At 35.9% G+C, this 25,423-nt stretch overlaps 1 protein-coding gene across 10 annotated transcripts; it reads right to left on the minus strand.

The window, feature by feature from the left end:
• Positions 1–1,104: 1,104 nt before the first annotated feature.
• LOC101248610 (uncharacterized) lies at positions 1,105–25,373 on the minus strand. 10 transcript variants are annotated; one of them, XM_069298866.1, is made up of 14 exons: positions 25,050–25,346; positions 23,693–23,852; positions 23,088–23,184; positions 22,802–22,888; positions 22,489–22,535; positions 19,269–19,326; positions 17,442–17,555; positions 17,147–17,263; positions 16,320–16,431; positions 15,806–15,900; positions 10,254–10,361; positions 9,829–10,040; positions 1,969–2,155; positions 1,105–1,586 (listed from the first exon to the last, which is right to left on the minus strand). In XM_069298866.1, the coding sequence occupies exons 2-14, from the start codon at positions 23,750–23,752 to the stop codon at positions 1,525–1,527; spliced, it is 1,356 nt and encodes a 451-aa protein (XP_069154967.1). In that variant the 5' UTR covers positions 23,753–23,852; positions 25,050–25,346; the 3' UTR covers positions 1,105–1,524. The 10 variants fall into 10 exon arrangements, 9 of the variants coding, with proteins under 9 accessions (XP_069154967.1, XP_010321036.1, XP_069154974.1 ...); XM_010322734.4 differs by having other exon boundaries at positions 10,254–10,367; positions 25,050–25,345; XR_002028241.3 differs by lacking the exon at positions 1,105–1,586 and adding an exon at positions 2,776–2,878 and having other exon boundaries at positions 2,018–2,155; positions 10,254–10,367; positions 25,050–25,348.
• Between the last annotated feature and the right edge of the window lie 50 nt (positions 25,374–25,423).

Consider the following 25,423-nt stretch of genomic DNA (forward strand, 5'->3'; position numbering starts at 1 on the left):
GGTCATTCTTTTTAAAACAGATTAAACAAAATAAAGTAATTTTTTTAAAACGGAGTGAATAACAATTTTTTTCACTATTCATGGAAGACTTAAAATTTCATTATTAATACATTGAGATGAAAATCTGCATATACTCTACTCTCTTTAAATCCCACGAGTTTCATTGTTGTTTGTTGACAAAGAAAAAGTAATGTGAACAATGTGATTTTACTATATGTATTGGGATTGGAGAATCGTACACTGCAAAAATACAGTTATAGTGATCCCTTTTAGACTGTCCCTTGTTGACTTCTATTTCTTCTTTTTCAAATGTACAGAAGTAGGGTTACTTGTCCTAACCAACAAAGGTTATTGATTTTAGTAGATTTCAAATTTAAAAGTTAGTAAAATGATCAAATAATTATGGTTAGTAGCTAGGGACAAAAAGACCAAAATTAGATCTAGTTATGGATTCTTACTTATCCTTGTTTCTTAGGTAGGCATATCTAATTCAACTTTTTTGTATTCCTTCATGTGTGATATAAAAATTGTCAAATGGGTATTTGGTATTGCTTACCCCATTACCATAACAACATAAGATGCGTTTTCAAGTAGATATTTTTAGTATAAATATCTGTCTATGGCCATACAAAATATCTACTTCTAGGCCATAGCAGCCCAGCCAATTAAGAATCAGATCGAGTGTCGTTTTCTTTAAGAATATTGATAGCTACTCCCTCCAATTTGATCAATTCCAGTAAATGGAATGAAATACATGTATATCTATCACATCATTACCATAACAACAAATTGAGACTCTTCATATTTACAGCAATTATAAACAGATAGAAGAAGAAGAATAATGCAATATTCCACTAGGAACAAAGTAGAGTATTTGTTTTGAATACAAGCACAAAGCCACTTACCACCAAACTTTCCATAATAGCGATATAACGATGAGTATTGCTAGCAGGCTGGATTCCAAATCGGTCCACTCAGAGATTGCCACCTATTGATTACTTAGAAACATAAAAGACCAAAATTGTCAACCAAAACAGCAAGTTGATATTTCCTATTTCCAAATTATGACAGATAGAACAGCTAAATTAAGACAAGACAACAATGAAATCTCTAAAATTGTAATGATACTTTCCATGATTTTCAAAGACTAAGGGCATTAACAGAAGTGAATATCACTAGTACGTGGCGTTCTTTGTACAAAATGATTATCCAAAAGGATATCTGAAATTCTTCATGAGTCACTAAGGTCTGCATCCTCAAGGATGTTTCTGTATGTAAGATAATGTACAATTGGCAGTTAGTTTTCTGAGTCAGAGAGAAGGAAGCCTTCATGTATCAGAATCTAAATCAAAGGAAGAACTAGCACACCGTCTTCCATAACGGAGTCAAATCTCGAATCTAGTGGAGAAGCTTATGATGGACTAGTCCCACTCCCACCGTTTATCACGGCCAGTCAGCGGATATATCCTACCTTACAAAATGAAGAGGAAAAAGGCTTGACTTTCCTCTAGAAAAAAGGTTCCTTCAGTAATTTTGTACACCTGCACTATTTCCCTCAGTCTGCTGCATAGGTTGTAGCTGCTTGCCTACAAAAACATGGTATTTGTTAGACTCCGAAAACTAGAGAGGCATTAGCTTTCTCTAACCATTTTAGATAGCCGTGACAAATTGCAAGTCGTAACACATTGTTGTCAATACAAGAGAGTACAATTCCAGAGGGAATACAAAAGCAGTTTAACACAACAGAGATAAATTCTCTACAACTTTGTTATATTACCAAGCAACCTAGTTATGACGACACAAAATATTCCTTTTCAACTGTAACACCACTAAACACTATCTTATGCAATTTGAGAGGTATATTATAGATGGAATAGAATTCTATTTATCTCTCTGAGACCTAATTATTGAAAACAAACCTGGATATGAATATAGCACTCATATAAACAGACATGGACAGACAAATACCTGATTGGCCTGCAAATGAATAACAATTCGAATTATAGTTGCTTCCACTATTAACAATGGAGGTTTGTGGTAGGATATTATTCACAGGAAATTGGGATGTGATGTTCATAGGTGGTGGACATCCCCCAGATTCAACCATTTGAAGTAAACTTGGCTGTTCAACCAACGGAAAGGAATGATCACGTGCCTGTTCCACAAGCCAACATAAACATTAGCAACCAGAAAAATGACCTAGATCAATAATGCCTCAATCCCCATCTAGTTGGGGTTGGCTATATGAATACCAATACCAATAAATCAACTACACCATAATCCCAAGCACTTGGACTCAGCTATATGAATCCTCTACGAATACAGAGATCAGCAAAGTATCAAAAAAGATATCTTTCATTGTTCAAACAAGCTCCAGAAGTATAGGTTTGACGCATTTCACTCGCATATATATATACACCAAAAAGGAACACCTTACACATGAAAGTTCATAAAACCACTACAAAATACTAAAAATCAAAATAGAACCACATTTTCTAAATCATTCTTGTGATAAAACTTTCAAATTTAACCATACTGAGAAAAAAGCGAGCAGAACCCTCATTCAACTACTCAGCAAGAAACTGATGACTATGTTTCTCAAAGGGTAAGACATTATTCTCTCCAATGTGATTCAATCAGTATTTTGACTTGAGGACTAATTATCTTGGTCTGAAAAAGATATATGCAACTGCTTTTCAAATATGTCCCAGTTCAACACAACTTCTACACCAGAAAAAGAGGCATTGTTCCCATAAGATGAGCAACAATGACAACCTCAAAATCTTCCAAAGCCAAGCTACTAGGAAATTGACTTGAATTAGAGATAGAATAACGATCAAGTAAACTTGGATAAGAGGCTGTAGAAATGGCGTACATCCTGGAACCAACAAAGATAGAAACTGTTATTAGGTTGAAACAGTCATCATTGCCATTAAAAGAACCCAGAAAAGATATTAGCAGAAGACATTTTCAATCATTTTCAACTGCCTTAATGAAACGTTCCTAGCCTGATAGATGAAGAAAGAAATGAGGATGGATTTTACACTCCAGAAACCCGCAAGCAAAAGGACAAGAACACGCTGGAAAAGATAACACAACCTTATGATATAAATCCCATTTTTCCGGTAACTACATTACAGCCCTTTTAGAAATAATATTCCATGGTTTTCCCTCTTCTCTTTTGCTTTTTGGATTAAGCATTCTATAGTACTCCTTGTCACATCTTCAGTAAATATTTAGCAGAAAATCTGACATCTATAGATCAAGAGGTAGCATATTTTGCACTCATTGAAGGAGGACGTGCAATAAGTAACAATCACATGCTAATTAAGATAAATTCTTCTGCCTCTACCATCTCTAAATGGAGATCACAGAAAAGAACTAAAGAATGCTGGACAAAGCCAAGGAGATACAGTAGCTGAACGGCTTTGATGTGGGAGAAGGGCCACTGTCAACATTTCCCATTTGCTTTATGCAGATGATACCCGATTGTCTGTGAGGTAGACAGAAATCAGGTGCATTATCTGAATCCAACCCTCCTATTTATGAAGCTCTTTCATGCTGAAAAATGTTGGATAGGGTGCAGGACCAGAAGCCTTACTGTTGATGACCTGTTGTTAAATACAAACTTGTCAATGGAAAGAAATAGCAAGTCGGCAGTGAATGACACATGGGTTCATATAGTTGGCAGCAAAAGGTATTTGTCAAAGGGCTGCAGCTGGTTGTTTCTTCATGGGCACCATGATTGTGCTTGCCATTGCTGATCGTTGGCAGGAGTGTTCACACCTGGAAGACGATTGCTGGAGTTATTATTGTTATCCTGGCGAGGAATTCAGCTTGTCTGCTGTGCTACAGCAGCGGTAATAGGAGTTGATAGCGGCTTCTTGTCTTCCTCATGCTTAAGGAAAAGCTCATGGATCCAGAAGCTTTTCATAATGCACTTCATAAGAAATTGTAGAATCTCGAGCAGAAATGGCAGCAGACCAAGATCCTCAATTTCATAATGCAGAGAGTTCTCAAAATTCAGATCTAGTCACCAAGAATTTTAACAATGAGTTTCGGGTTTGTACAGGCACACCAGCAGTTGCAAGCTCATCCAAAGTGATCAAACTTGATGAAGATAATCTGTCACTGGACGAGAGCCTTTAAGGAGGCGAGATGATCAGTCGCGCAAGCTGAAGATTCTTGTTTGAGATTTCTTCACATAAGCAGTGTACAAAACATTCAGGCAGCTTTTGCAGAGACCGCCACAGCAATAATGGGGGCAAGTGTAGGATCAACAGAGGCCAGGATAGCATTTTGTATTTACTGATCTTGGCGATACCAAGGAACAAACTCAGGGTTATCAACACGTTGATTGTTTTGACAGATGGAGCCATTGAGACACCCATAGAGATCATGACCACACATAAGCATTGAAACTTGAGCTTTCCACAGGGAGAAATTGTGACTGCCTGTAAATTTTATGGGCAATTGGGTAACAGGATTGAATTGAACAATTGTAATGGCATTGTTGCCTCCATTCGCATTAGTCACAGAAACAATAGGGGCCATTTGGACGAGTAAGCAGGAAAAAAAGGAGAGGATCAACTTGTTGGAGTTTAGAAGTGCTCTGATACCACAAGGAGAGACGGGCAGAAGATAGGAAAATAATGCATTTAATATTATTTGATCATATGGCAGTACTTATACAGAATACGTACAGCGACTGTATCAACAAGTTAAAACTTGAAAAGATAATTACTATTGAAACAAAGCCTAAATAGGAGGAGCCAAGGACAGAGTTACAAAAATTTCCTAAAGACTAGGAACTACAAGATTAGAAGTCTACAGCAGTAAGGAATCTTGAGTCAGCAGGTAATCATCTGTTATTAGAAATTAGTTATTTTCACCTATAGGATGAAAATCTCTGATCTCTATACACAAATCTGGTTGTCTGAGCATTAGAAATTTAAGATTGCATAGGAGAAGTCTTCTGTGGAAGTGGTTATGGAGATACAATACTAAAGATAAAACCTTATCGAGGACGGTGATCAATCAAAGATATGGTTGACTGGGCACTGGAGTAGTAAACCAGTAAGTTCTTCTTTTGGGTTAGTATTTGGACCAATTATAAAATACTGGGCGAATTTGCTATGAACATAGGGTTCAGAATTGGCAATGGTAGGAAATCATCATTCTGGAATGATAATTGGCTAGGACAAGGTCCCCCCAAAGACTCATCCAGACTTGTTCAGTCTTCCCTCTATACCTGAAGTTACAATTGAGGATGCATGGCATCAACATGGATAGAAATTAGAATCTCTTCTAGAAGATTGCCAAATGATTGGAAATTGGGAGGCTGGTTGAGATTCGGAAGACACTACTAGAAATCTTTCATTGTGTAAGGAATGTTGAAGATTCAATGGTGTGGAATGGACAGCAACAAAAATTTACAATAAGTTATGTCTTTCATATTATATCAGACACTCATCACACTGTTGCCAATTGATCTTGAAAATTAATTGGAAAATCAAGGCTCTATTCAAAGCGGTCTGTTTCACATGGTTAGTGGTCAGGCAAGCATGTTTGACACATGGAAAATATAGACAATTCAAATTAAACATGTTCCATTGTCATAAAACATGTTTTATGTGGGTAATGTCATACAGCATCAAAGAAGCTTTTTGAGATTGGAATTGCTGGAATGTTGACAGCACCATCAGGAAAATCTGGAAGATGATACCTGCTGTAATTTTTTGGATTGCCTGGAACGGAAGGAACAGAAATGTTTCGATGGACTATTAACTCCTTCTGATTCTCTTGATGCCTCTTGCATTAATAGTTGGGTCAATATATCCCCTGTTCGCCTAATAGTTTTTTAAGCTTCATTAGCTCCCTAGTCTTAATCTCATCATATCTACTGGAGTTAACAATCATATTTATGTCACTTTTTTGCATCTTCTTGATATCATTGATGAAGCCAAATACTTCATCCCCACCCTCCCATCCACCCAAAAAAAAAAAAAAGAACTAAGGTTTGCTTGGGTTTAAGCACAGAGATGAAATGGTTTTGAGTGAAGAAAATACTAAAGAAAAAAAAATATGAATGCAAGAAAAATAACTTTAAACATAAAGAATAGTTATTTGAACAAAAGAATTGAAAAGCTACAATTATCCTAAATATATGAGATAAAAACCATGTCAATAAAGTGCAGGAACCATTTTAATTTATAATCTAGATGTGAAGGAGAAGGTTTAAGTTTTTAAAGATTAGTTACTCACACAAAAATCTAATTGCACATACTTAATCACTAAAGAATTCATTCATAACATTTTGTTAAAAACTAAAACATCACTTTGGTAGGCTATATAATGTCTAACGATACCCGGATAAACCCACAACCCATTGGCAATTAGGAGCATGACGAAGAACTAAAGCACCAACTAAACAAGGTGAGCACTAGTAGCACTTCAACTAGCTTAAGAACATTTTTGTTTTGATAAAGGCACAAAGTGTGCTGGCAGCTGTATTAACAAAAATTAAGTCTGAAGCCTATTATAGATTCATACAAGGCTTCCAAAAACTGTAAGATGGATCCGGTATCAGGGTCACAAATTTCTTTATGCCAAAAATAAAAATAAGAAATACAGTGCATCTTTACTTTTAGTATGGAGTTACTCTTGTCTTCAGAACATCAACTGTTCCTTCCTTCCAAATAGTCCACCATATACAAGCAAGAATAGCCCTCCACCACTTTTTTGTCTTACCATGCCTCCAACATGATTGAATGATTTCAATAAATCAAGAGCGTTATCAGGTATTGTCCATCTCAATTTCACTAAAGCCAGGAAAAGATGCCAAAAGCTGGGAAGTCAACTAGCTTAAGAACTTAAAAAAGGAGTTAAAGCACTAAGAAGGTAAGACACTAGAATATAAAATGTGATTATAGGGCACTTATGATAAACAGTGCCTTTCCATTCATATTCTGTCAATGTTACAGGATTTTCAATAGGAAGCAAACTTTATTAACAACTAATACACCTTAATCCCTAACAAGTTGAGGTCGTCTATATGATTTTCACGGATCAAGTCGCTCCATTTGAGCTCATCTCATATACAATAGAAATAAGAAGAAGAAAATTACTAGAAGTTCTCTATATTTTCTACTGAAAGACTTTGATAGTACTAAAAGAACCCTAGAAAACATAGTAAGTAAACTTAGCAACTTCCCACATTTTCCAACTACAAACAATTTTAATGCATGAATTTTGTGAGAAATTTAGGAAAAGAATATTATTGAATTGTGTTGTGTCTACATTATTACATTGAGACCCTATTTATAGACACTAGAATACAATCTCTTAGCAAGTAGGATACTATTTACTATTCCTATTCCTATTTCTATTCCTATTCCTATTCTAAATAGGATTGTATAAGCCTATTATCCTAGAAGGAGGATTGGCATGAAGCTGGAAATCTGGAGACACTTTTCACAGACATACATACTCTGGTACTTCAGCAACAAAGTACAATAGCTGAACTATGAACCTCATGGGTGGAATATTATATTTAGAAGGCACCTCAATGATTGGGAAATTCCAAAAGTAACAGAATTCTTCAGCGTCATTGAAAAATTTAGTGGCTTGGAGACAGAGAAGGACAGATTGCAGTGGTTGGGGAACAGTACTGGGACTTATAAAGTAAGTGCAGCATATAGGAAGTTGAACCACCCAATCATGCAGGCATCGAAATGGCCCTGGAAACACATTTGGAAGGCCAAGATCCCACACAGTGGCCTGTTTTGTGTGGTTACTGGCTAATGAAGGTGTGTTGACACAGGAGAATTTGATGAAGAGCGGGTTTACACTGTGTTCAAGATGTTTTTCTTGTGGGGAAACTGCAGAAACAGTCAATCACTTGTTCATCCAGTGCAAGGTCACTGGCCAATTGTGGAGTCTATTCCTAAGGCTCAAAAATCATCTCAAGGGTCATGCGTGGTAGATTTGCAGAGGCCTTATACAGTTGGGAAGAAGCAAGATTACAGGCAAAGAACAGAAGCAACTGGAGAATCATTCCTGCTGCTATTTGGTGGACTGTCTGGAAAGAGAGAAATCTTAAGAGTTTTTTGAGAATAGGGAGAGTAATATGGAACAAGTAAAATTGAATTGTATTCTAACTTTTTGTTTTTGCTTGGTGAGATATCTGCAAGTTGATCAGTCGACTTCACAAAATTGACCGTCAATCTCAGTGTGCTTGTCTTCTCATTAAATACTGAATTTGATGCATAATGTCAGTCAATCTCAATCTGCTTAATCTTCACATGAAATAATGAATTTGATACATAATGCCGATAAAACATCGAGGGATAAAATTACAGTGTTGAACTTTCCAACCCAACCTTGCAAAGACTGTTTTCAGACCATAGAGTGACTCACATAATCGGCATAGAAGGCTAATAAACTCCCCCTAGCAACAAAGTGCTCAAAATCTAGTATTAAGTATATGGATCATGTTGGAATCAATAAATGAGTTGATATTTAACAAGAAAGTCACCGAAAAATTGGCCGGAACATGCTCATATCCGCAGTATTAGATTTGATGGCTGAAAGTGGTCACAATCTAATAAATAAAATTATATGGGTAGGGTCGGAATAATGGTACGACCCAACTAGAAAATATAGAAAATAGAAATTATATAGGAAAGGTCAGATTGATGGCACGACCCTATTGAAAAAGAGAAATAATATGGGTAGGATTGGAATGATGGCAGGACCCTACTAAAAAAAATAATTATACATGTATGGTTGGAATAATGGCACAACCCACGCAATCAGATTTGAGGAGTCACCTAAAAGACGAATGGAACTATGCAAATCAAATATGATGAGTCACTGAAAGAAATGATATTATGCAACTCAGATATGAGAGAGTAGTTCCGAAAAATCCACGATACTACACAAATTAAATATGAAAAGCTACACAAATTAAATAAGAAAAGTAGCCACCAAAAAGATGGTGCGGTGCTATGCAAACTAGATATGAAAAAATAATCACCGAAAAGATGGCAAGGTGCTACACATTAAATATGAAAAAAGTAGTCACTAAAATGATGGCACGGTGCTACGCAAATTAAATATGAAAAAAGTAGTTACCGATTGATGGCACGGTGCTACACAAATTAAATATGAAAAAGTAGTCGGTGGAATGATGCACGGTGCTACAAAAATTAGATATATGAAAGTAGTCACCGGAACGATGGCACGGTGCTACACAAATTAGATATGAGAAAATAGTCACCAGACCCAACATTTGCTAACATAAATATTGGCCGAACGGGCAGCACACATGGATAATAGCCGCCCGCCGGCAGTGGAAGCTCTTACCAAGATCTTCGAGGCTCTAATACCATGGTGAGGAATATTGAAAAAGAATATTATTGAATTGTTGTCGTATCTACATTATTACATTGAGACCCTATTTATACTAGAACACACCAAGTAGGATACAATTTACTGTTCCTATATCTATTTGTATTTCTATTCCTATTTAAATAGGATTATATGAACCTATTCCTATTCTAATAAGATTGTATAAACATATTCCTTTTCTAATAGGATTGTATAAATCTGTTCATGTCCTAACAAATTTAATGAATGATAATCATCCGACATAGAAATTAGCCAGAACGGCCAGGGGATGAAGCAAATATAGCTATCACTTCCAGAAGAAAAAAGAAAAGGTCAAATATTATCTCAAAGAAGAAGAATTGAAGAAACTGTGACAATACAATCAATGAGGGCATATAAGGTGTCACCAACTAAAACACAAAGCAGAATCTGACTAACCTTCTCCTGCTGGTAATTAATTAGTATATGGGAGTTGTTGCTATGACACAGTATGTCCGCTGGCATCACATTACTTTTTAATACTTTTGGACAGGCAAACTCATTGCCACTCTCATTAGATGATGCCTCATGATACATATAACTGAGAGCTGATCTGAGACGAACTACTCTCTGAGAATAGTACATCTTAGTTGCAAGTGGATGTGGAACATCTGGAGGTAAACAACACACAAAGTACCACGTAAATATTTAGCACTAGAAGTTAAAGAATAGACAATGTAGCAAAATAACTCACAAAATAAATCACCATGAGCATAAAAGAAATGACCTTCGAAAATCTTTTGACTACAAAAGTTTAGGACTGTCTTTATAATATGAAAATGAAGGGTAGCTATGAACAACTGAAAGAAAGATGTGACTACTACCTTCAGCCTTTGAACAAAAATTTTGGACTTGAGTGGCAATTTTAACTGCAACAGCACGACTACCAGTATTGTCACTGCCAGCGGTTGACCTTTCTTGATGATCCTCACCTGAAACTTCACAATAGAAACTATAGATGAGCCACTTTAAACAATGAAAAGCTGACCGAGAAGAAACACCCTCTATTTTTTTCTTAAAAGTGAACCACGAATTTCAGAGAAATGGTTTTAAATCACCAAATTAGTCTTCTCATGTGCTGTCTTGATAGCCTTTGAAGGTATTATATGTTTTTTCCTTCATCCCAAGAATAAGACACCCCAAAGAAATGTACAGCAAATATATTACATGAAGTACTCTTCTACCATAAAAAAGTTTGACGATGCAGATTTTGAATCAAATTTTTCTACACAATATGCACAGAGTGAAGCCTAACAAAATGTCCTTGTAAAACAAAGAAGGATGTGCTGAATAGAAGTAGATTTCTTTTCCTTTTCTCCTTTTATAACACCAAAAAAAGAAAATAACTGCAAAGACCGCTAGGTTATTCTTTAGAAGTGGCTCTCCGTTTTGCATGTCATCAGCTTCAAATGCTCCATTATACTTGCTTGCAAAATCTGAAGTCTATCGGACGTTGTTTGGTTCAATTTTGATAAAGATTTCATTTAGAAAATTAACATTACGAGTTTTTTCTTTAAAAAAAGACTTCATTTAGAAAATCCCGGTATTGTAATTTGAGATTTTGAAGTCGTATGGGAAAAATGTGCTCCATTTGCTAATTAGAATGTTCTATTAGGTTCGTATTATTTTTGTGACCCATAAGAACTTAGGGAAGTGATTATAGTCCAAGGGATGCCTGACATAAGTTTCAAATGAGTGCACACAATACCTAACTCCAACGAGAATAACGCGCAATCTATAATGAATATGGAAAAGTGCAAAAGATGAAAGTTGTAGTCCTTTGAGTCTAGTTTCAAATGCATTAAATTGTTTATCAATCATAGTTGTGCAGAAACAAGTTATGAAGGATTTAGTGAAAGGTGTCTAGCAGAAAAATATGGGTCTTCAGATACAACATGTGAAGGTCATGGTACAACCCGCCGAAGCACTTGGGTTGTGTTAAAGGAACACGGACAGCAACACTTGTTTTGTGAAATTTTGAGCTCAAACTTGAGAAAAAAATTGGAAGGAGCTTGGGGATCATCCTACCAACTAAGTATGGGACAATTTGAGATTCTGGTGGTAGTACTTTGGGGATTTCAGCACTATCAAGTTTGGGACTATCAAATGCTCTGTTTGTGAACATTGGGAAAGTGCTTGGTCGCAGTATTATGTTGGATGTGAGGTATGGAGATTTGAACTACTACTTACTTGCTTCCATTAACTAAGCATGAAATAACCACTATGAACTTGTTATGATAACCCTTAATATAATATAATTGATTAAGATATCGGATTGTTTACCTAATATGGGCAGTACTCAATATAATGTTGTGAAATATTTGGAAAATCCATGGAGATTTATTGAGTTAAGTTTGGGACTCCTCTGTTGAGATAGTAAATTATTGTTTTAAAAATTTGTAAGATGGTTGGGCCACGTTACCTTTATGATTAATTAGCAGTTGTCTCCTTTTATTAGAGCTTTTATGCTTCAAATTGAGTCCTAACACTTGTGATATTAGATATTTAGATTATATTGGCTTGACTGTCATATTATTTATGGTGAGGTTGGGTCTTGATATAGCCATACATGATGTTTTATGTTATTTATGAGAAATATAGAAGAAGAATTATTGAATTATTGTGTCTACATCATTACACAAAAACCCTATTTATAGACACTACAATACGATCCTTTAACAAGTAGGATACTCTTTACTATTCTTATTCCTATTCTAAGTAGGATTGTATATTTCTATTCCTACTTATAGTCTTATTCCTATTCTAAGTAGGATTGTATATATCTATTCCTACTTATAGTCTTATTCCTATTCTAAGTAGCATTATATATACCTATTCTTATTCTAACATTGTTGTTATGATTCATATATGCTGTCTTCGGGTGTATAAGACAATTGGGCCAGAGTCACCCTTCACATCCCAATGAGACTTTGCATAAGACGTTAGGCCAGAGCCACCCTTCGCAGCCGGAATCATAGGACGATTGAGCCAGAGTTACCCTCTGCAGTTTTGAGGTTTTATTTTTGTTGATTATTAGTAAGATAGTTGGAGTTACCCTCCGCAGTTCCAAGATTGTGTTGATTATTTGTAAGACATTTGGGCCGGAATTCCCTCCGCAGTTTCAAGGTTTTATTGTTGTTGATTATTTAAAAGATGGTTGGGCAAGAGTTACTCTCCACAGTTCTGGGGTTTTATTGTTGTTGATTATTTGGTCTAGCCATGTGAGTCGGAGAGGGCCTATAATTAAGTTGTGCTCTGACGATGAGATCCTTGGATATATTATCTGTTGTGCAGATTTGAGATACTAATATCTATTCCATACTTATGATGTTGAAAAATGTTGGCAACATTGTTATTAATAAAGTAATCCTCTGAAGTCTAGTGAGACTCACACCAGTTTGGTTGCAGGTTTTACTTTTTATGGCACGTTGGGCATTTCTTGGTCCTATTTGTGGTCATTTCTCAACGATGTCGAGTCAAACTGCCAGCTGTTCATTTTAGAGTTTATCTTTTCACGATACATTTTACTTACATAGTTGGGGTTAAGCCCGATGTTGTATTTTGAAAACCCTTCACGTGCTCCATGAATAGTATGAGTTGGGATGCGTGCAAGTTTTGGTTTCATTCTCTATTCTGAAACACTTGTATCAGATTCTTCATTTATATTACTTCTCATAGTTAAACTACTTCTTTGATAAATATTTTCAAACTTACTTTTCAAAAAATCAGGAGATCGCTTGGAGACAAAGGTCAAGGATTCAATGGCTGAAAAAGGGAGACAAAAATACAAATCTTTTTCATAGAATTGCTACTGCAAATAGAAGGTTCAATAATGTGGATGGCACTGAAATAAATAATCCTAACAGTATTAAAGAAGCGGTGCAGAGTTTCTACAAAAGCTATATAAAGAGACTGAGCAATGGAGACCAGATCTAAATCTACATGGAGGAACAAAAATTACTGTCGAAGAACAGGCATGGCTGCAGAGACCATTTGAAGAAGAGGAAATCATGAAATGCCTTAACATGTGTGCTATGGAGAAGGCTCCTGGTCAAGATGGTTTCCCAATGGTTTTCTTCAAAACTTTCTGGGTTCCACACCAGCCAAACTTTTGAGAAAAGCTTCAATGCAACCTTCATAGCATTAATTTCAAAGAAACCAGGTGCCACAGAGTTAAAAGATTATAGACCTATTAGTTTGGTTGGGGGGGGGGGGGGGGATCTACAAAATCATATCTAGAATTCTAGCTGAGAGGCTCAAATCAGTGGTAGATAAGCTAGTCAACAACCATCAGATGGCATTCATAAAGGGAAGACAAATCATGAATGATGCATTATTAGCCAGTGAGTGCATAGATGCAAGAAGGAAGAATGGTATTTCTGGAATAATGTGTAAGCTTGACATACAAAAAGCTTATGATCATGTGAACTGGGACTACCTCCTCAATATCCTAAGGCAAATGGGATTTGGAGATAAATGGGTGAAATGGATTGAAGTTTGTATCAAAACAGTTAGATTCTCTGTTCTTGTGAATGGTGAGCCTATTGGGTTTTTTGCCTCTCAGAGGGGTTTGAGACAAGGAGATCCACTCTCTCCTTTCCTATTTATTTTAGCTATGGAGGGGTTTGACAGTATGACGAGGTTTGCAATCCAAAAGAGATGGACCACACGTTTCGAGATGAACAATAGAATGGGAGAGGGTAAGGAGATATGCCATCTATTGTATGCAGATGACAAAATCATATTTTGTGAGCCAACCGTGGATAAAATTAGGTTTATCAGACTAATTTCGATACTCTTTGAGAGTGCTACAGGGTTGAGAGTCAACTGGGGAAAGAGCAGCCTTTATCAAGTTTCAGAGGTTCCTCAGGTTCAGAGCTTGGCTAACATACTAGGATGCAGAAAAGCTACCAACCACTTATCTTGGTATGCCTCTAGGCTATAAACACAAAGCACTAGAGATATGGGATGGGATTCTAGAGAAAACTTAGAGGAAGTTAGCTAAAGTTAGCTAAGTGGAAGTCCAAGTACCTATCAATGGGGGGTAGATTGATCTTGATAAACTCTGTCCTTAACTCACTTCCTACTTATGTGATGTCACTTCTTCCAATCCCAGCAAAAGTGGGGGTCTGGGAATCAGAAATCTTAGGCTGCAAATGAGAGTCCTCTGAAATGGTTATGGAAATACATCAATGAGGATAAGGCTTTATGGAAGGAAGTCATTGTGTCCAAGTATGGTGAAGCTAGCCCATGGTGCACGGAAATGGTAACTGATACCTATGGAGTGAAGTATGGAGAACAATTAGGAATTTATGACAATTAATGGAAAACAATATATATATATATATATATATATATATATATATATATATATATATGAGATGAAATCTTTAAATAAGAAAAAAAGATATATACATTCACATTATTATAGTATTAATTACTTACCAGTTAAAACTATAGCTTTGACATTTTTGGAGAGATAGGTGGTTTGATCAAACTCCTTTAAAGGAGGCTTTCCCTGAACTATTTCTTATTTGTGTAAACTCTGAGGTGACAATCCAAGAGTGCTGGTCCACACAGGGGTGGGATGTCTCTTTTAGGAGGTGTTTAAATGATTGGGAGATAGAGAGGGCTGTTACTGGGAAAAATAGAGCAAGTTTCTATTAGCAGTACAGAGGTTGATATACCTCTTTAGAAACCCAATGGTAACGGGATATTTTCTGTAAAGAATGCCTACACAAGAGGTCTCCAGGTGACTAATATAAATACTCAATGCAAGTGGAATTATTTCTGGAAAAGCAGCATTCCAACCAAAGTTAAGTGCTTCACTTGGTTGGTTATCAAAAGGGACTGCCTAACCCAAGAAGTGCGACAGAAGAAGAAGAGATAATTGGTTTCTAGGTGTTTTCTGTGTAAGGTGACTAAGGAGACAAACAAGCACCCATTTTTGCACTGCAAGTACACTGCTCAGTTGTGGAATTTGTTTCTCAACATTACTGGCTATAGCTGGGCCATGCCTGAGCATAAATCAGACCTTCTTAGCTGCTGGATCAGAAGAGGGGGAAGTAAGAGCCAAAAGAGATGGTGGAGATTGATTCCCTCATGTATATGGTGGTCAGTATGAAGGGAGAGCAATGCCAGATGTTTCGTAGATAGGTCCAATCCCATTCATAAAGTCAAATGGAATTGTATTGTATCTTTACTCTTTCTAGACTTGGTTCTTTCTTTCACAAAATGGTCATTCGCTTTAAACTGGTTGAAATAAATAATGTTTTGAGATGTCCACCTAAGGGGTAGTGGCTCATTAGGTGCCTTGGCGTCTCATGAAAACGAGGTGTTACAGTAACTTTATGAAGAAATATAAATCTGGCCTTACCGGGGATAGCTTCTCTTGAATTTGCAGACCAACTCTTAGTAACACCATTTACTGCACCAAAATCAGCTAATAGCTGCCGATTTCCCACAATTAGCCTATGAGATGAAGAAAAATGTCATCAATTTATGATATCACGAAAAAGGATCTTCATTTTCCCAACACAGTTCGAAGAGATTAACCACTTAATTGGGCCTTAATATGATTTTTCTGGTGCATGTATGTCTTTATTGTATCAAAACTAATCAACTGGTAACTTAAACCAGCCAAAAGTATCCTATAAAAGAAGCATCTACCTCAATCTTCAAAATGAAATAATAATACTGCATTCTCTTCACATATGAGCCATCATCTATAGGTTTGATGGTTTACACACCAACAGATGGAAAATTATATACTCCAATGCAATGACTGTTTGATTCCAAATGTTTGTACTAACTGAAAGTTAAAATATGCACTCCGAAAGAGGGAGAGGAAAAATGCAAGGCATTGCCTACATCAAGTGATAAGTGCATACATCTTAGAATTTTCTTCCTGGTGCAAGATTGCACCTTCTGAGCAATCTACAGGTCCGGGATTAACCATGGAACTATTTCTCACACTGGCCACATTTAAGTGTGATGAAATTCCTGCAGTTATACGGAATAAACAAGGCAATCAGCATAAGAACCATATGAATATGTAGCTTTTGCAAAATTACTATAAATCAAGCTCTTGTGACCGCACAGAAATGCTGTAAGGAAATATAGAGGGACAAACAGGTAACTTCTTTATCATTTCATTTGGTGAGGCACCCCTTAAGAAATAGAAGCTCCCAGAACTAAAGTTCCACAACCCTTTCTCCCACCTACATCGAAACATTAAGAAGGGAACATTTTGTCCAAGTATTGGATTTGAAAAAAGAAAAGAAACTAACCTCCATATTTCATAATGTTTGACTAGACACTGAGTTTAAGAAAGATTTTTGGCACACAACAAAGTACCCTTAAAACTTGTGGTCTTAAAGGATGTCATGCCATTTTGTAAGATATAGGAGCGTCTCATTAACGGTATAATGAGAAGTTAACAAGTTTTCAAATATAGAAAGGCCTCGTTTCTTTTTGGAACAAATTGAAAAGGAAATCGTGTTATATACAAAAGTATAGAGGGAGTATAAAGAACTGTGCGTTTAATTCATTAAACAATGTTAGGAACATAATAACAATATAAAGGAATCGTTTAGTTGAATGTAGGAATAAATGGATATTACAATTAAGCTAAATCCTATGGATCATCAGTAAAGTAAGGAAACTGACTACAAGAATCACTAGGAGAACAAGAAACATGAGAAAAAGATGACAATACTTTTATCTTTAGGAAAGGAAACAGTTGAATGAAGCTCCTCCGAACAGCATGATGATGCAGCAAAACCATTATCTAACAATTCAGGTTTTGCTTTCTTTCTGACTGATATAGGTTTGTCTATAGGAAATTAAAGATGGCAAATCATTATTAAGAAATAAGAGAAGTTATACACCATAGAAACAACTTAAAGTATGTGAACGGATCTCAGCTATAGATTATTGCAGAGATGAACTCATAAACTTTTCTTCAAGAGCATAGGACAACCAAAAACAATGTTCATTTAGGGAAAGGATACTAGTGTATGCAGTAAGTGACTTTTTCCTCTCTTTCCTCGGGCGTTTCTTGTGTACGGTACCATCATTGACCTCCAAAGCAATTTCTTCTGCAGAGATTAATGACTTACAAAGCTCTGAAAAGATAAAACATGTTAAACAAGATGGACGACTAGAGAAGGCAAAAGACAGTAGTTTTAAAGCTGGTCATCACTTTCTAAGACTAAATTAAGACAAAACTCAGCTATGGTGATAATATCTTTTTGAAGTTTGGAAAAGATTGTGCAGAGACTCAACCTGTTCGATTTCAAGGGTCTTTGCGCATACACCAACCCACCCAAACGACAGGGTTGATTACTCAATGAGGGAAATAGGAAGATACTGTGTATATGTCAAAATGTTTAAGGAGAAAAATAGGAGAGAAACTTCTAATTCATCAAAGTTTCTGTCACAGGGCAATAGTGACCAAGAAAATGCAACATGAACAAACACTACTACTTAGTTTTTTGTACTACTCAATAATTAAGGTTATATCTCTAACAGTAGAGTTTCTACATTTTCTACTGACGAACTAGGGAGAAAAAGTTGAGATGGTATGAAGAGATGGACACGAGCCATCTCGTGCAACTAGTTAAAAAGGGTTAGGGCAATAAGTATTATCTGACTCTTAACAGAGGATATATTCATGATAAGGTAGAAGTCTCCAAGGGAATTTATACTGTTCAGGGTACTTCACTCATAGCATTAAGGATTTGACTTAGATACTCAGATTCTTTCATGTAGTAGTATCACAGCAGAAAAAGTCCTAGATTCAACTCTCACCGATCATTCACAAAAAAGGATATTCACATGCTTGACCCAAAAAATAAAGATAGAAAGAAAGAAAACAATCAAGCACGTACATGAGAGAGTGTCAAGACATAGTTAAACAAATAAAAGCTTTTGGATGAGATGGTTAGAGTACTCAATACGATTAGACATACAAGCTTATGGAGAATACACTAGTCCTATATTGGCAAAGTTAGGGTCTCCAGAGGCTCCAGAAAATCCATATGTAATCACTAGAACATGGATACACATGCAGGAGGGTATTAAAGAATATACTAGACCTAAATTGGTAGTGTAAGGATCTCCAAAAGGGTTTGTAATATTCCGGGGCTTCCCTACTGATAACTCTAGAGGTTTTTAGTTGGATGCTCCGATTCTTTCACATGATATCAGAGTAGACTAACGCCTTAATTAAAGTCAAACTGCTATCAATTTGAAAAAAAGTACTTCAAGAGGCTTAACCCAAGAAAATAACCATCCCCGTTTGTGTTAAAACAAAATTAATTAGAAAAGTATCCCCTCTTTTCTTTGGGGATATAAGTAGAAAAATATCCTCTCTTACATTTTAAGCTTTGCTTCTAGAAAAGATTGACACAAAACTTAACATATTTATTATATGAAGTAGCTCCAAAACAAATTTCATGACTTGATATGTATCTGAAACTATATAAAATAGTCAGTTCGCGATTACAAAGCAATTCAAGAAAAGCAGAATATTGTTCATAAAAGAAATGAAAGATTCCCACAAAGATCCATTACATTATTAGCATTGCACTGACAATGGCATTATGGAACTACTTAACAAGATACACATTTCTGCTGTCTTAAAGAAGAAATGATTGAGGCAGATAACATGATTTTGTGATGTTATTTCCAATTATGATAAGTCCATGCAAATGTAAACAGAAGGTAAAAGCGTCTATTTAAGAGTCGAAATAAAACTTGCATACAACAAACTGATGTATTACTACAAAGACACATGAACACAAGATGTTTTAAGTTACTAAAAAAAGGGGGAAAACCTGAATGGGCAACGTATTGGCTGGCTTTTATTGGCTTCTTACAAGCATTGCAACACACCTTAAGAACAAACGTTCAAGAATCAATTTTTCCACAAAACTATGAATGCAATGCATTATTATCATCAGGCAAGCAATCATGCAAGTCATTTTGAGGCAACAGTTTTAAATCTTCTATTGGAGAAATTTCCTACTAGGTGATCAACCATATGTCCTTTCACCAGGTGAGAGTAGATTGTTTGCTGCTAGACTAAAGGAATATGCTTGGAAGGAAACTAAAATTAAAGCAAAATACTGCCATCATGAGATGAGTAACAATTACAAGGTCTTTGAGAGTGTTAATGTTGCTCTCCCTCCATTACAATAAGACTGGCCTACTTCCACTCCACCGCAAAAAGTAAAATTTGTCCTATTTACTAAAATGAAGAAGCTGTTCCTCCAATAATTCGAAGTAATATAAACAATTACATATCTATATTAAATTTAAATTTGACACAACATCATTTTAACTTACTACTTCATTTTTATACTTATCAACTACTATTTTGAATAATTCGACATCAAAACCAACACGGTATACTTTTTTTGAGATGGCCAACACAATATATACTATCTAAACATCTAATTACTAAACCTTGCGCTAGTTAAAGTTGGCCTATCATTATGCTTATGGGAGAAGGGCGCGTGAACACATGTTTTATATATTGTGAACACGTTTCAATAGAAAAAGAAAAAAATATTAAGTTGGATATGTGTGTGTATGAGAGAGAGCACGAACACATGTTTTATCCCTTGAATATCATTCTAATGAATTCAATTCATCTATAGAAAAGCCTAAACATGTTTTATCCCTTGAATATCTTTTTCCAAAAGACAAACCCAACACTAATACCCTACACTCTGATCATTCTTCAACAATAAAACAAAACAATTTGTTTTTTAAAACCAAAATAAAAATTGGAAGTCTAAAATTGAACTCCAACTAAGTCTACGACAACAACATACTCAGTATAACTCCACAAGTGGGGTCTAGGGAGGATGGGATATATGCAGACCTTACCCTAGCAAAGTTGTCACGCCTTTGTTGATAGGGTTATTGATTTAGGAACAATAATTTAACTTCTCTAATCCATTATGATGATTGAAGGCGCCAAAATGGAATAAGGTAGACATAGAACATATAATTGGGAACATCTAGGAAAGACTCTATCCCTTTTTAAGGAGAAAAACAGAAAAAAAAAATTGCTAGAGAAGTTTGATCAGAAGGCAGACGGACTAATTAAGGGTAGAACATGATGGAAGCTAAGAATCTATATACACGATACCACAAGTGAGAAATAGCTTAGACATTGCTATATACTTAAACTAAGTCTAGTGCTTTCCAAAGTTCTTTTTAATCTGGTTTGAGACTTCTATTAGTGTATTACAACTTGTCTTAAGGCAAAACTTTTTTAGTATTGTGATCTAGAATAGACAGAATGGCTGCTGAGGATTCATATGGTCAACACAAACTATTTTGGGATCGAGGCCTAATTATTGATTGATTAATAGAATTTTGTCCCCCTAATAGAGATACTGCTATCACCACGGTCATCAAAAAATAGAGTTACTCCTATATTTTCAAATTAATACATAGTGTTGCCCCTCTGCTAAATTTAAAGGTCTAATTTCTCCTAAAGGCAGCAGCCAAAAGATATCTTCAATTTATTCACACTTAGTAGTTATAAAATATTATCTTCCCTTTCTAAACGCAATTTTATAATACCTAATATCTCTTCATATTCGTGAACTAAATCTATATCAAAGTCCAACGGACCTCATTAGTTCAACTAATTCTCATGAATATCATCATATCAAATTCTCAAGTCAACATTGCCAAAGTATCATAAGCCTGCAAAATCCGACCTTTCTGCTTAGTCTATTGAGACATTTTAGCAACATGGCATACACATTATATTTATTTTATTTTATTTTATTTTTTATATGTGGCCGGTGGGGTGGGGGGGGGGGGTTCTATCTTTTTCAAGTAAAATATGAAATAAAAGTTCCACCTTAGTTCTCTAATTTTTTACATATAAGATGAGTAATTTATCATAGTAGATGCTGAAGGATGTGGTTTATTCAGCAATTACTACCCATACACATTCAGACGGAAGTCATAGTTGAGTTCTAATTAGATGTTAAAGTGGATGGTCCCACATTGGTTAGGGAATGGCCTAGCAGTCCGCTCATATGGACTTGGGCAATCCTCCCTTCATGAGCTAGCTTTGGGGGTTGAGTTAGGCTAGGTGTCATATTTTTACATGGTATGGTCCATTCCCGTTTGGACTCCCAGCCCACGCTCCAGTTAGGCCTGGGCGTGAAAGGGGTGTTAAAGTGGGTCAAAGTCCCACATTGGTTGGGGAATGGACTGGTGGTCTATTTATATGGATTTGGGCAATCCTTCGCTCATGAGCTAGCTTTTGGGATTGAGTTAGGCCCAGATGTCAAATCATTACACGATAAAACTACTTATAACCCAATTCTGCCTTAATGTTTCGACTGATGAGTTATTTCTGCCTTAAGACATGATAGTCCATGCACAGTCCGACAGATGAAGCTTATTTAGCTATATACGAGGTCAAAGAAAACATGTATGACACTACATTTATATCATTATCATTCTTCTTTTTTTTTTTGACAAAGGTAATGGGTTTGTATAAAATCTTCAGCACTAAGGCTGGGATCCCAAAAATTTACATCCCAAAGCTACATAATACATACAACTGAGTAGGCTCAGAAACCCAAAAAAAGAAAACCTATCCCAGGTCCTATTTCATCTTATAAGGATCCTAGAATGTCTACAACTGTTGCAGGATCATCTATATACTCAGAACTACACCAATGAGAAAAAGTGATAATGCAGTCCATTTTAGTCTTATGTAAAGTACTACTGATACTTTCAGAACATCTTGAATTTCTCTCCTTCCAAATGGCCCACCATATCACTGCTGGGACAATTCTCCGTCTGTTTTTGTCTGAGCTACCACTCCCTTCCTTATATCATTATCATTCTAATTTCATGTTTTCTGAACACTGACATAGACCAAAGAAAGACAAATACTCTTTTGTAATGTGAAAAATTATTTGAAACAAACTTGTCTAGCAATAAAACTTCTGTGATGGTATCAACAAGTAGAACGATCTTAGTCAAGATTGAACAGATGCACTTGCTGGACCTTACCAAATGCAAAGGATCGGTAAGTGGCCTCAAACCAAACACGTGCATATCTGCAAGAAGAGCATGCCAAGGTGATCGAACAATAAAAGCAATAAAGCAGATATAGATGCATTTAATGGTAAACCAATTGATACACCTAAAACTTCAACACTTGCTACACTGAAATTTCTTAAACTAGACTTGAAATTGTAAATCTAGATGAAAAAGTAAATCTTATCAACAAAGCATGCAAATCAAGCCACAATCAACATGAACTTTTCTCATCTTCCATGCCAAGCAACTGGACTTGAGGTGAAAAAGCTAGAGAACATAATACCTTCTTCATCAATCAAATTCGCTTCATCTGCCTCTCTCAATTCTCTTTGAATGTACTGAGCAGCTAATTTATGGTGGCCTGCTTCCTCTGCCAAGGAAAGAAGGCAGTGAGAAACAAAGGTAAAGTATCTCAACAAACAAAAGTAAAAAGATAGTGACAAAAGAAAATAGAAGTATATGAGACAGCAAGGAGCACACCAGACCAGGTCAAGACTTATAGCTAACATGATAAAGCACAATTAAATGGACATAAACACATAAACTGCCTCATTAGTTTTATTATTCACCTGAAGCTGTTTGTTGGATATTTCCAGCTACAAGAAACCTTGTCAAGGTTTCCATTCTCCCACTTCCAAGAGGACATACCATCAAGTTCTTGTGAAACTACAATTCAAAAAGATAAATTTCCAGTAAAATTGAAGAATGGCATACCAGAATATATGTTTGATTAAGTTATGTACTAAGTGAACACCCTATAATTCCTGATGAAACAAAAGGACAAGAAAATAGTTCATGCAGAATAAAGAGCACAGTAAGACTGCAAATAGGGGTCCTCCGCCTTATTGCTGCTGTAAGCACTCTTAGCCACCCAACACTTGCAAGTTTCCTATTTTTCCTATTTGAATAGGTAAACAATTATAGTGAACGGCAAGCATTTCAAAGTCTTTTTCATCATCAATAGTTACATTAAACACACATGAATAGGTAACAAAAATTTTGGCATAGAAAAGATCCGAACTTGATGGCACTTTTCTTTATAATTGAGATTTTCGAGCCAGCTTTCGCACACCTTGACTGCTCCGACGGGATATTTTTCCCCTCCCACCAGCAATAAGTAATGGCTAATTATGTCCACCAAAGCTAGGAGCCTAGGATAGATGGAAGAAATCACCTGGTGCTTTTGTCTTTGCTGGGATTTGAACAAGGTCTCACGACTCTGATTCAACTTCATTGACCACTAGACCACACCCTTGGCTGCCTGAACTTGAGCGCGCTTACTAGCTAAAATATCGTAAAACTCCTATGGCATTGATGTGTATCAGGGTAAATCTCTACGTAACATGAACAAAAAATTGGCCCTTCATTAGGTAGATACTTACGTAGGCTACAACCTCCGCTCTATAAAGAATTCTAGCTTTCAAAGTTAAAGCATCAGGAAAATGTAAAACACTAAGGAAATGGGTAACAAATAGAAGGCATCAAGCATAGAAGTCATAATAACAAGCAAACTTCTGATTACGAAGTGTATCAAAATTTTCTTAGAATGTTAAGCTAACCTCAAACTGTAGACAAATTAGGGCATTGGACCCATTTGTAAAGAAGATGAAAATTCTTTGTCAAATTCATTAAGAACATGTAATAGGATATCTGTTTATGGGCGAAAAACTTTGATGAGAGTAAGCAACCATAAAAATAAAGTTCAAGTGGTAAAATTGAGGAAGTTCCCATGTTCTATCATCAATTACTTGTTGTCAATCCCACGTTAGTTGGAGTTAGTTATATAAACTACCTCCATTTCCCTCTGTCGAGCATTCGAAGGATTCATCATTGTTAGACCATGTTTAGATTGGTCATCAACCTATGGGAACCCAACCCCAAGTAATATTCTGGAAAAGTTAATTTCAGCAAAACTAGAACTGCAATTATCAAAATTTTATCCAATAAAATGCCACAAGTATCCATGATGAAATGCTTCACTTATCCAACAAAAAATAAAATACAAAAATGCAAAAGGTTTTTTTTATTCATTATGGAACCAAAAATGCATGTCCTGGTATGTAGCACTATCTGTATGAAAATACAAATAAAAATCAATGAGTGCTCAAAAGAAGGTCCAGAAAACAGGTATGTCAAGTACAATGATCATGAACTGCACCTCGGATTATATGGCACAATGCCATTGCAAAAGTCACACGTAAACTGTCAAGTGACAACACTTAGACAAACAGAGGAATTTTCCTTTTACTTTACATCTTCGACCACATTTACTAGATTTCCTGGACAGATAAACATAAAAATACCATATATACATATTTATCCAAGTATACATACAAATCATCATCAACAACATGAGATATATGTACGAAATTGTGAAATTGAGGAAACGATTAATGAATAACGCTTCAATTGAATCATCATAAAATGCCTATAATAGAATTCAAAATATCCTCTTTCAATAAAGCTAAAATAAATTTTAAATCTGCAAAAATAAATCAAATGAAAAGAAATGGATAACACAGCGACATTACCAGATTTCACCGTCGGTGATCACTTAGAATTTCGAGAGAGACTGTTCGGTGGGTAAACGATGAGAATTTCACAAAATGTAGATGAAATTCGGGGAGAGTAAGCTGAAATTCAGTTCGGAAAACGTGAAGAAGGAAGAAATGCGAAGAAAACCGACAATGCCGATCATTGAAACCCTAGAATTCCGTTGAAGAAGTCGGCATTGATATCAGAAGTGACGTTGCCGATGAAGAGGCGAAGGAAAAACAAAATAGAGGTGGCAATTACTGAAGCGCGGCCTGTTTAAGGAAGGATGGAGTAATATTAATTTGAGCTAATGACTATAAAACCCTTTAAATTATCACTTTTTTTGTGAGTTTATACTTATGAAACTATA

This window comes from Solanum lycopersicum, chromosome 1 (assembly GCF_036512215.1).
Source record: "Solanum lycopersicum chromosome 1, SLM_r2.1".
Taxonomy (NCBI): Eukaryota; Viridiplantae; Streptophyta; class Magnoliopsida; order Solanales; family Solanaceae; genus Solanum; species Solanum lycopersicum.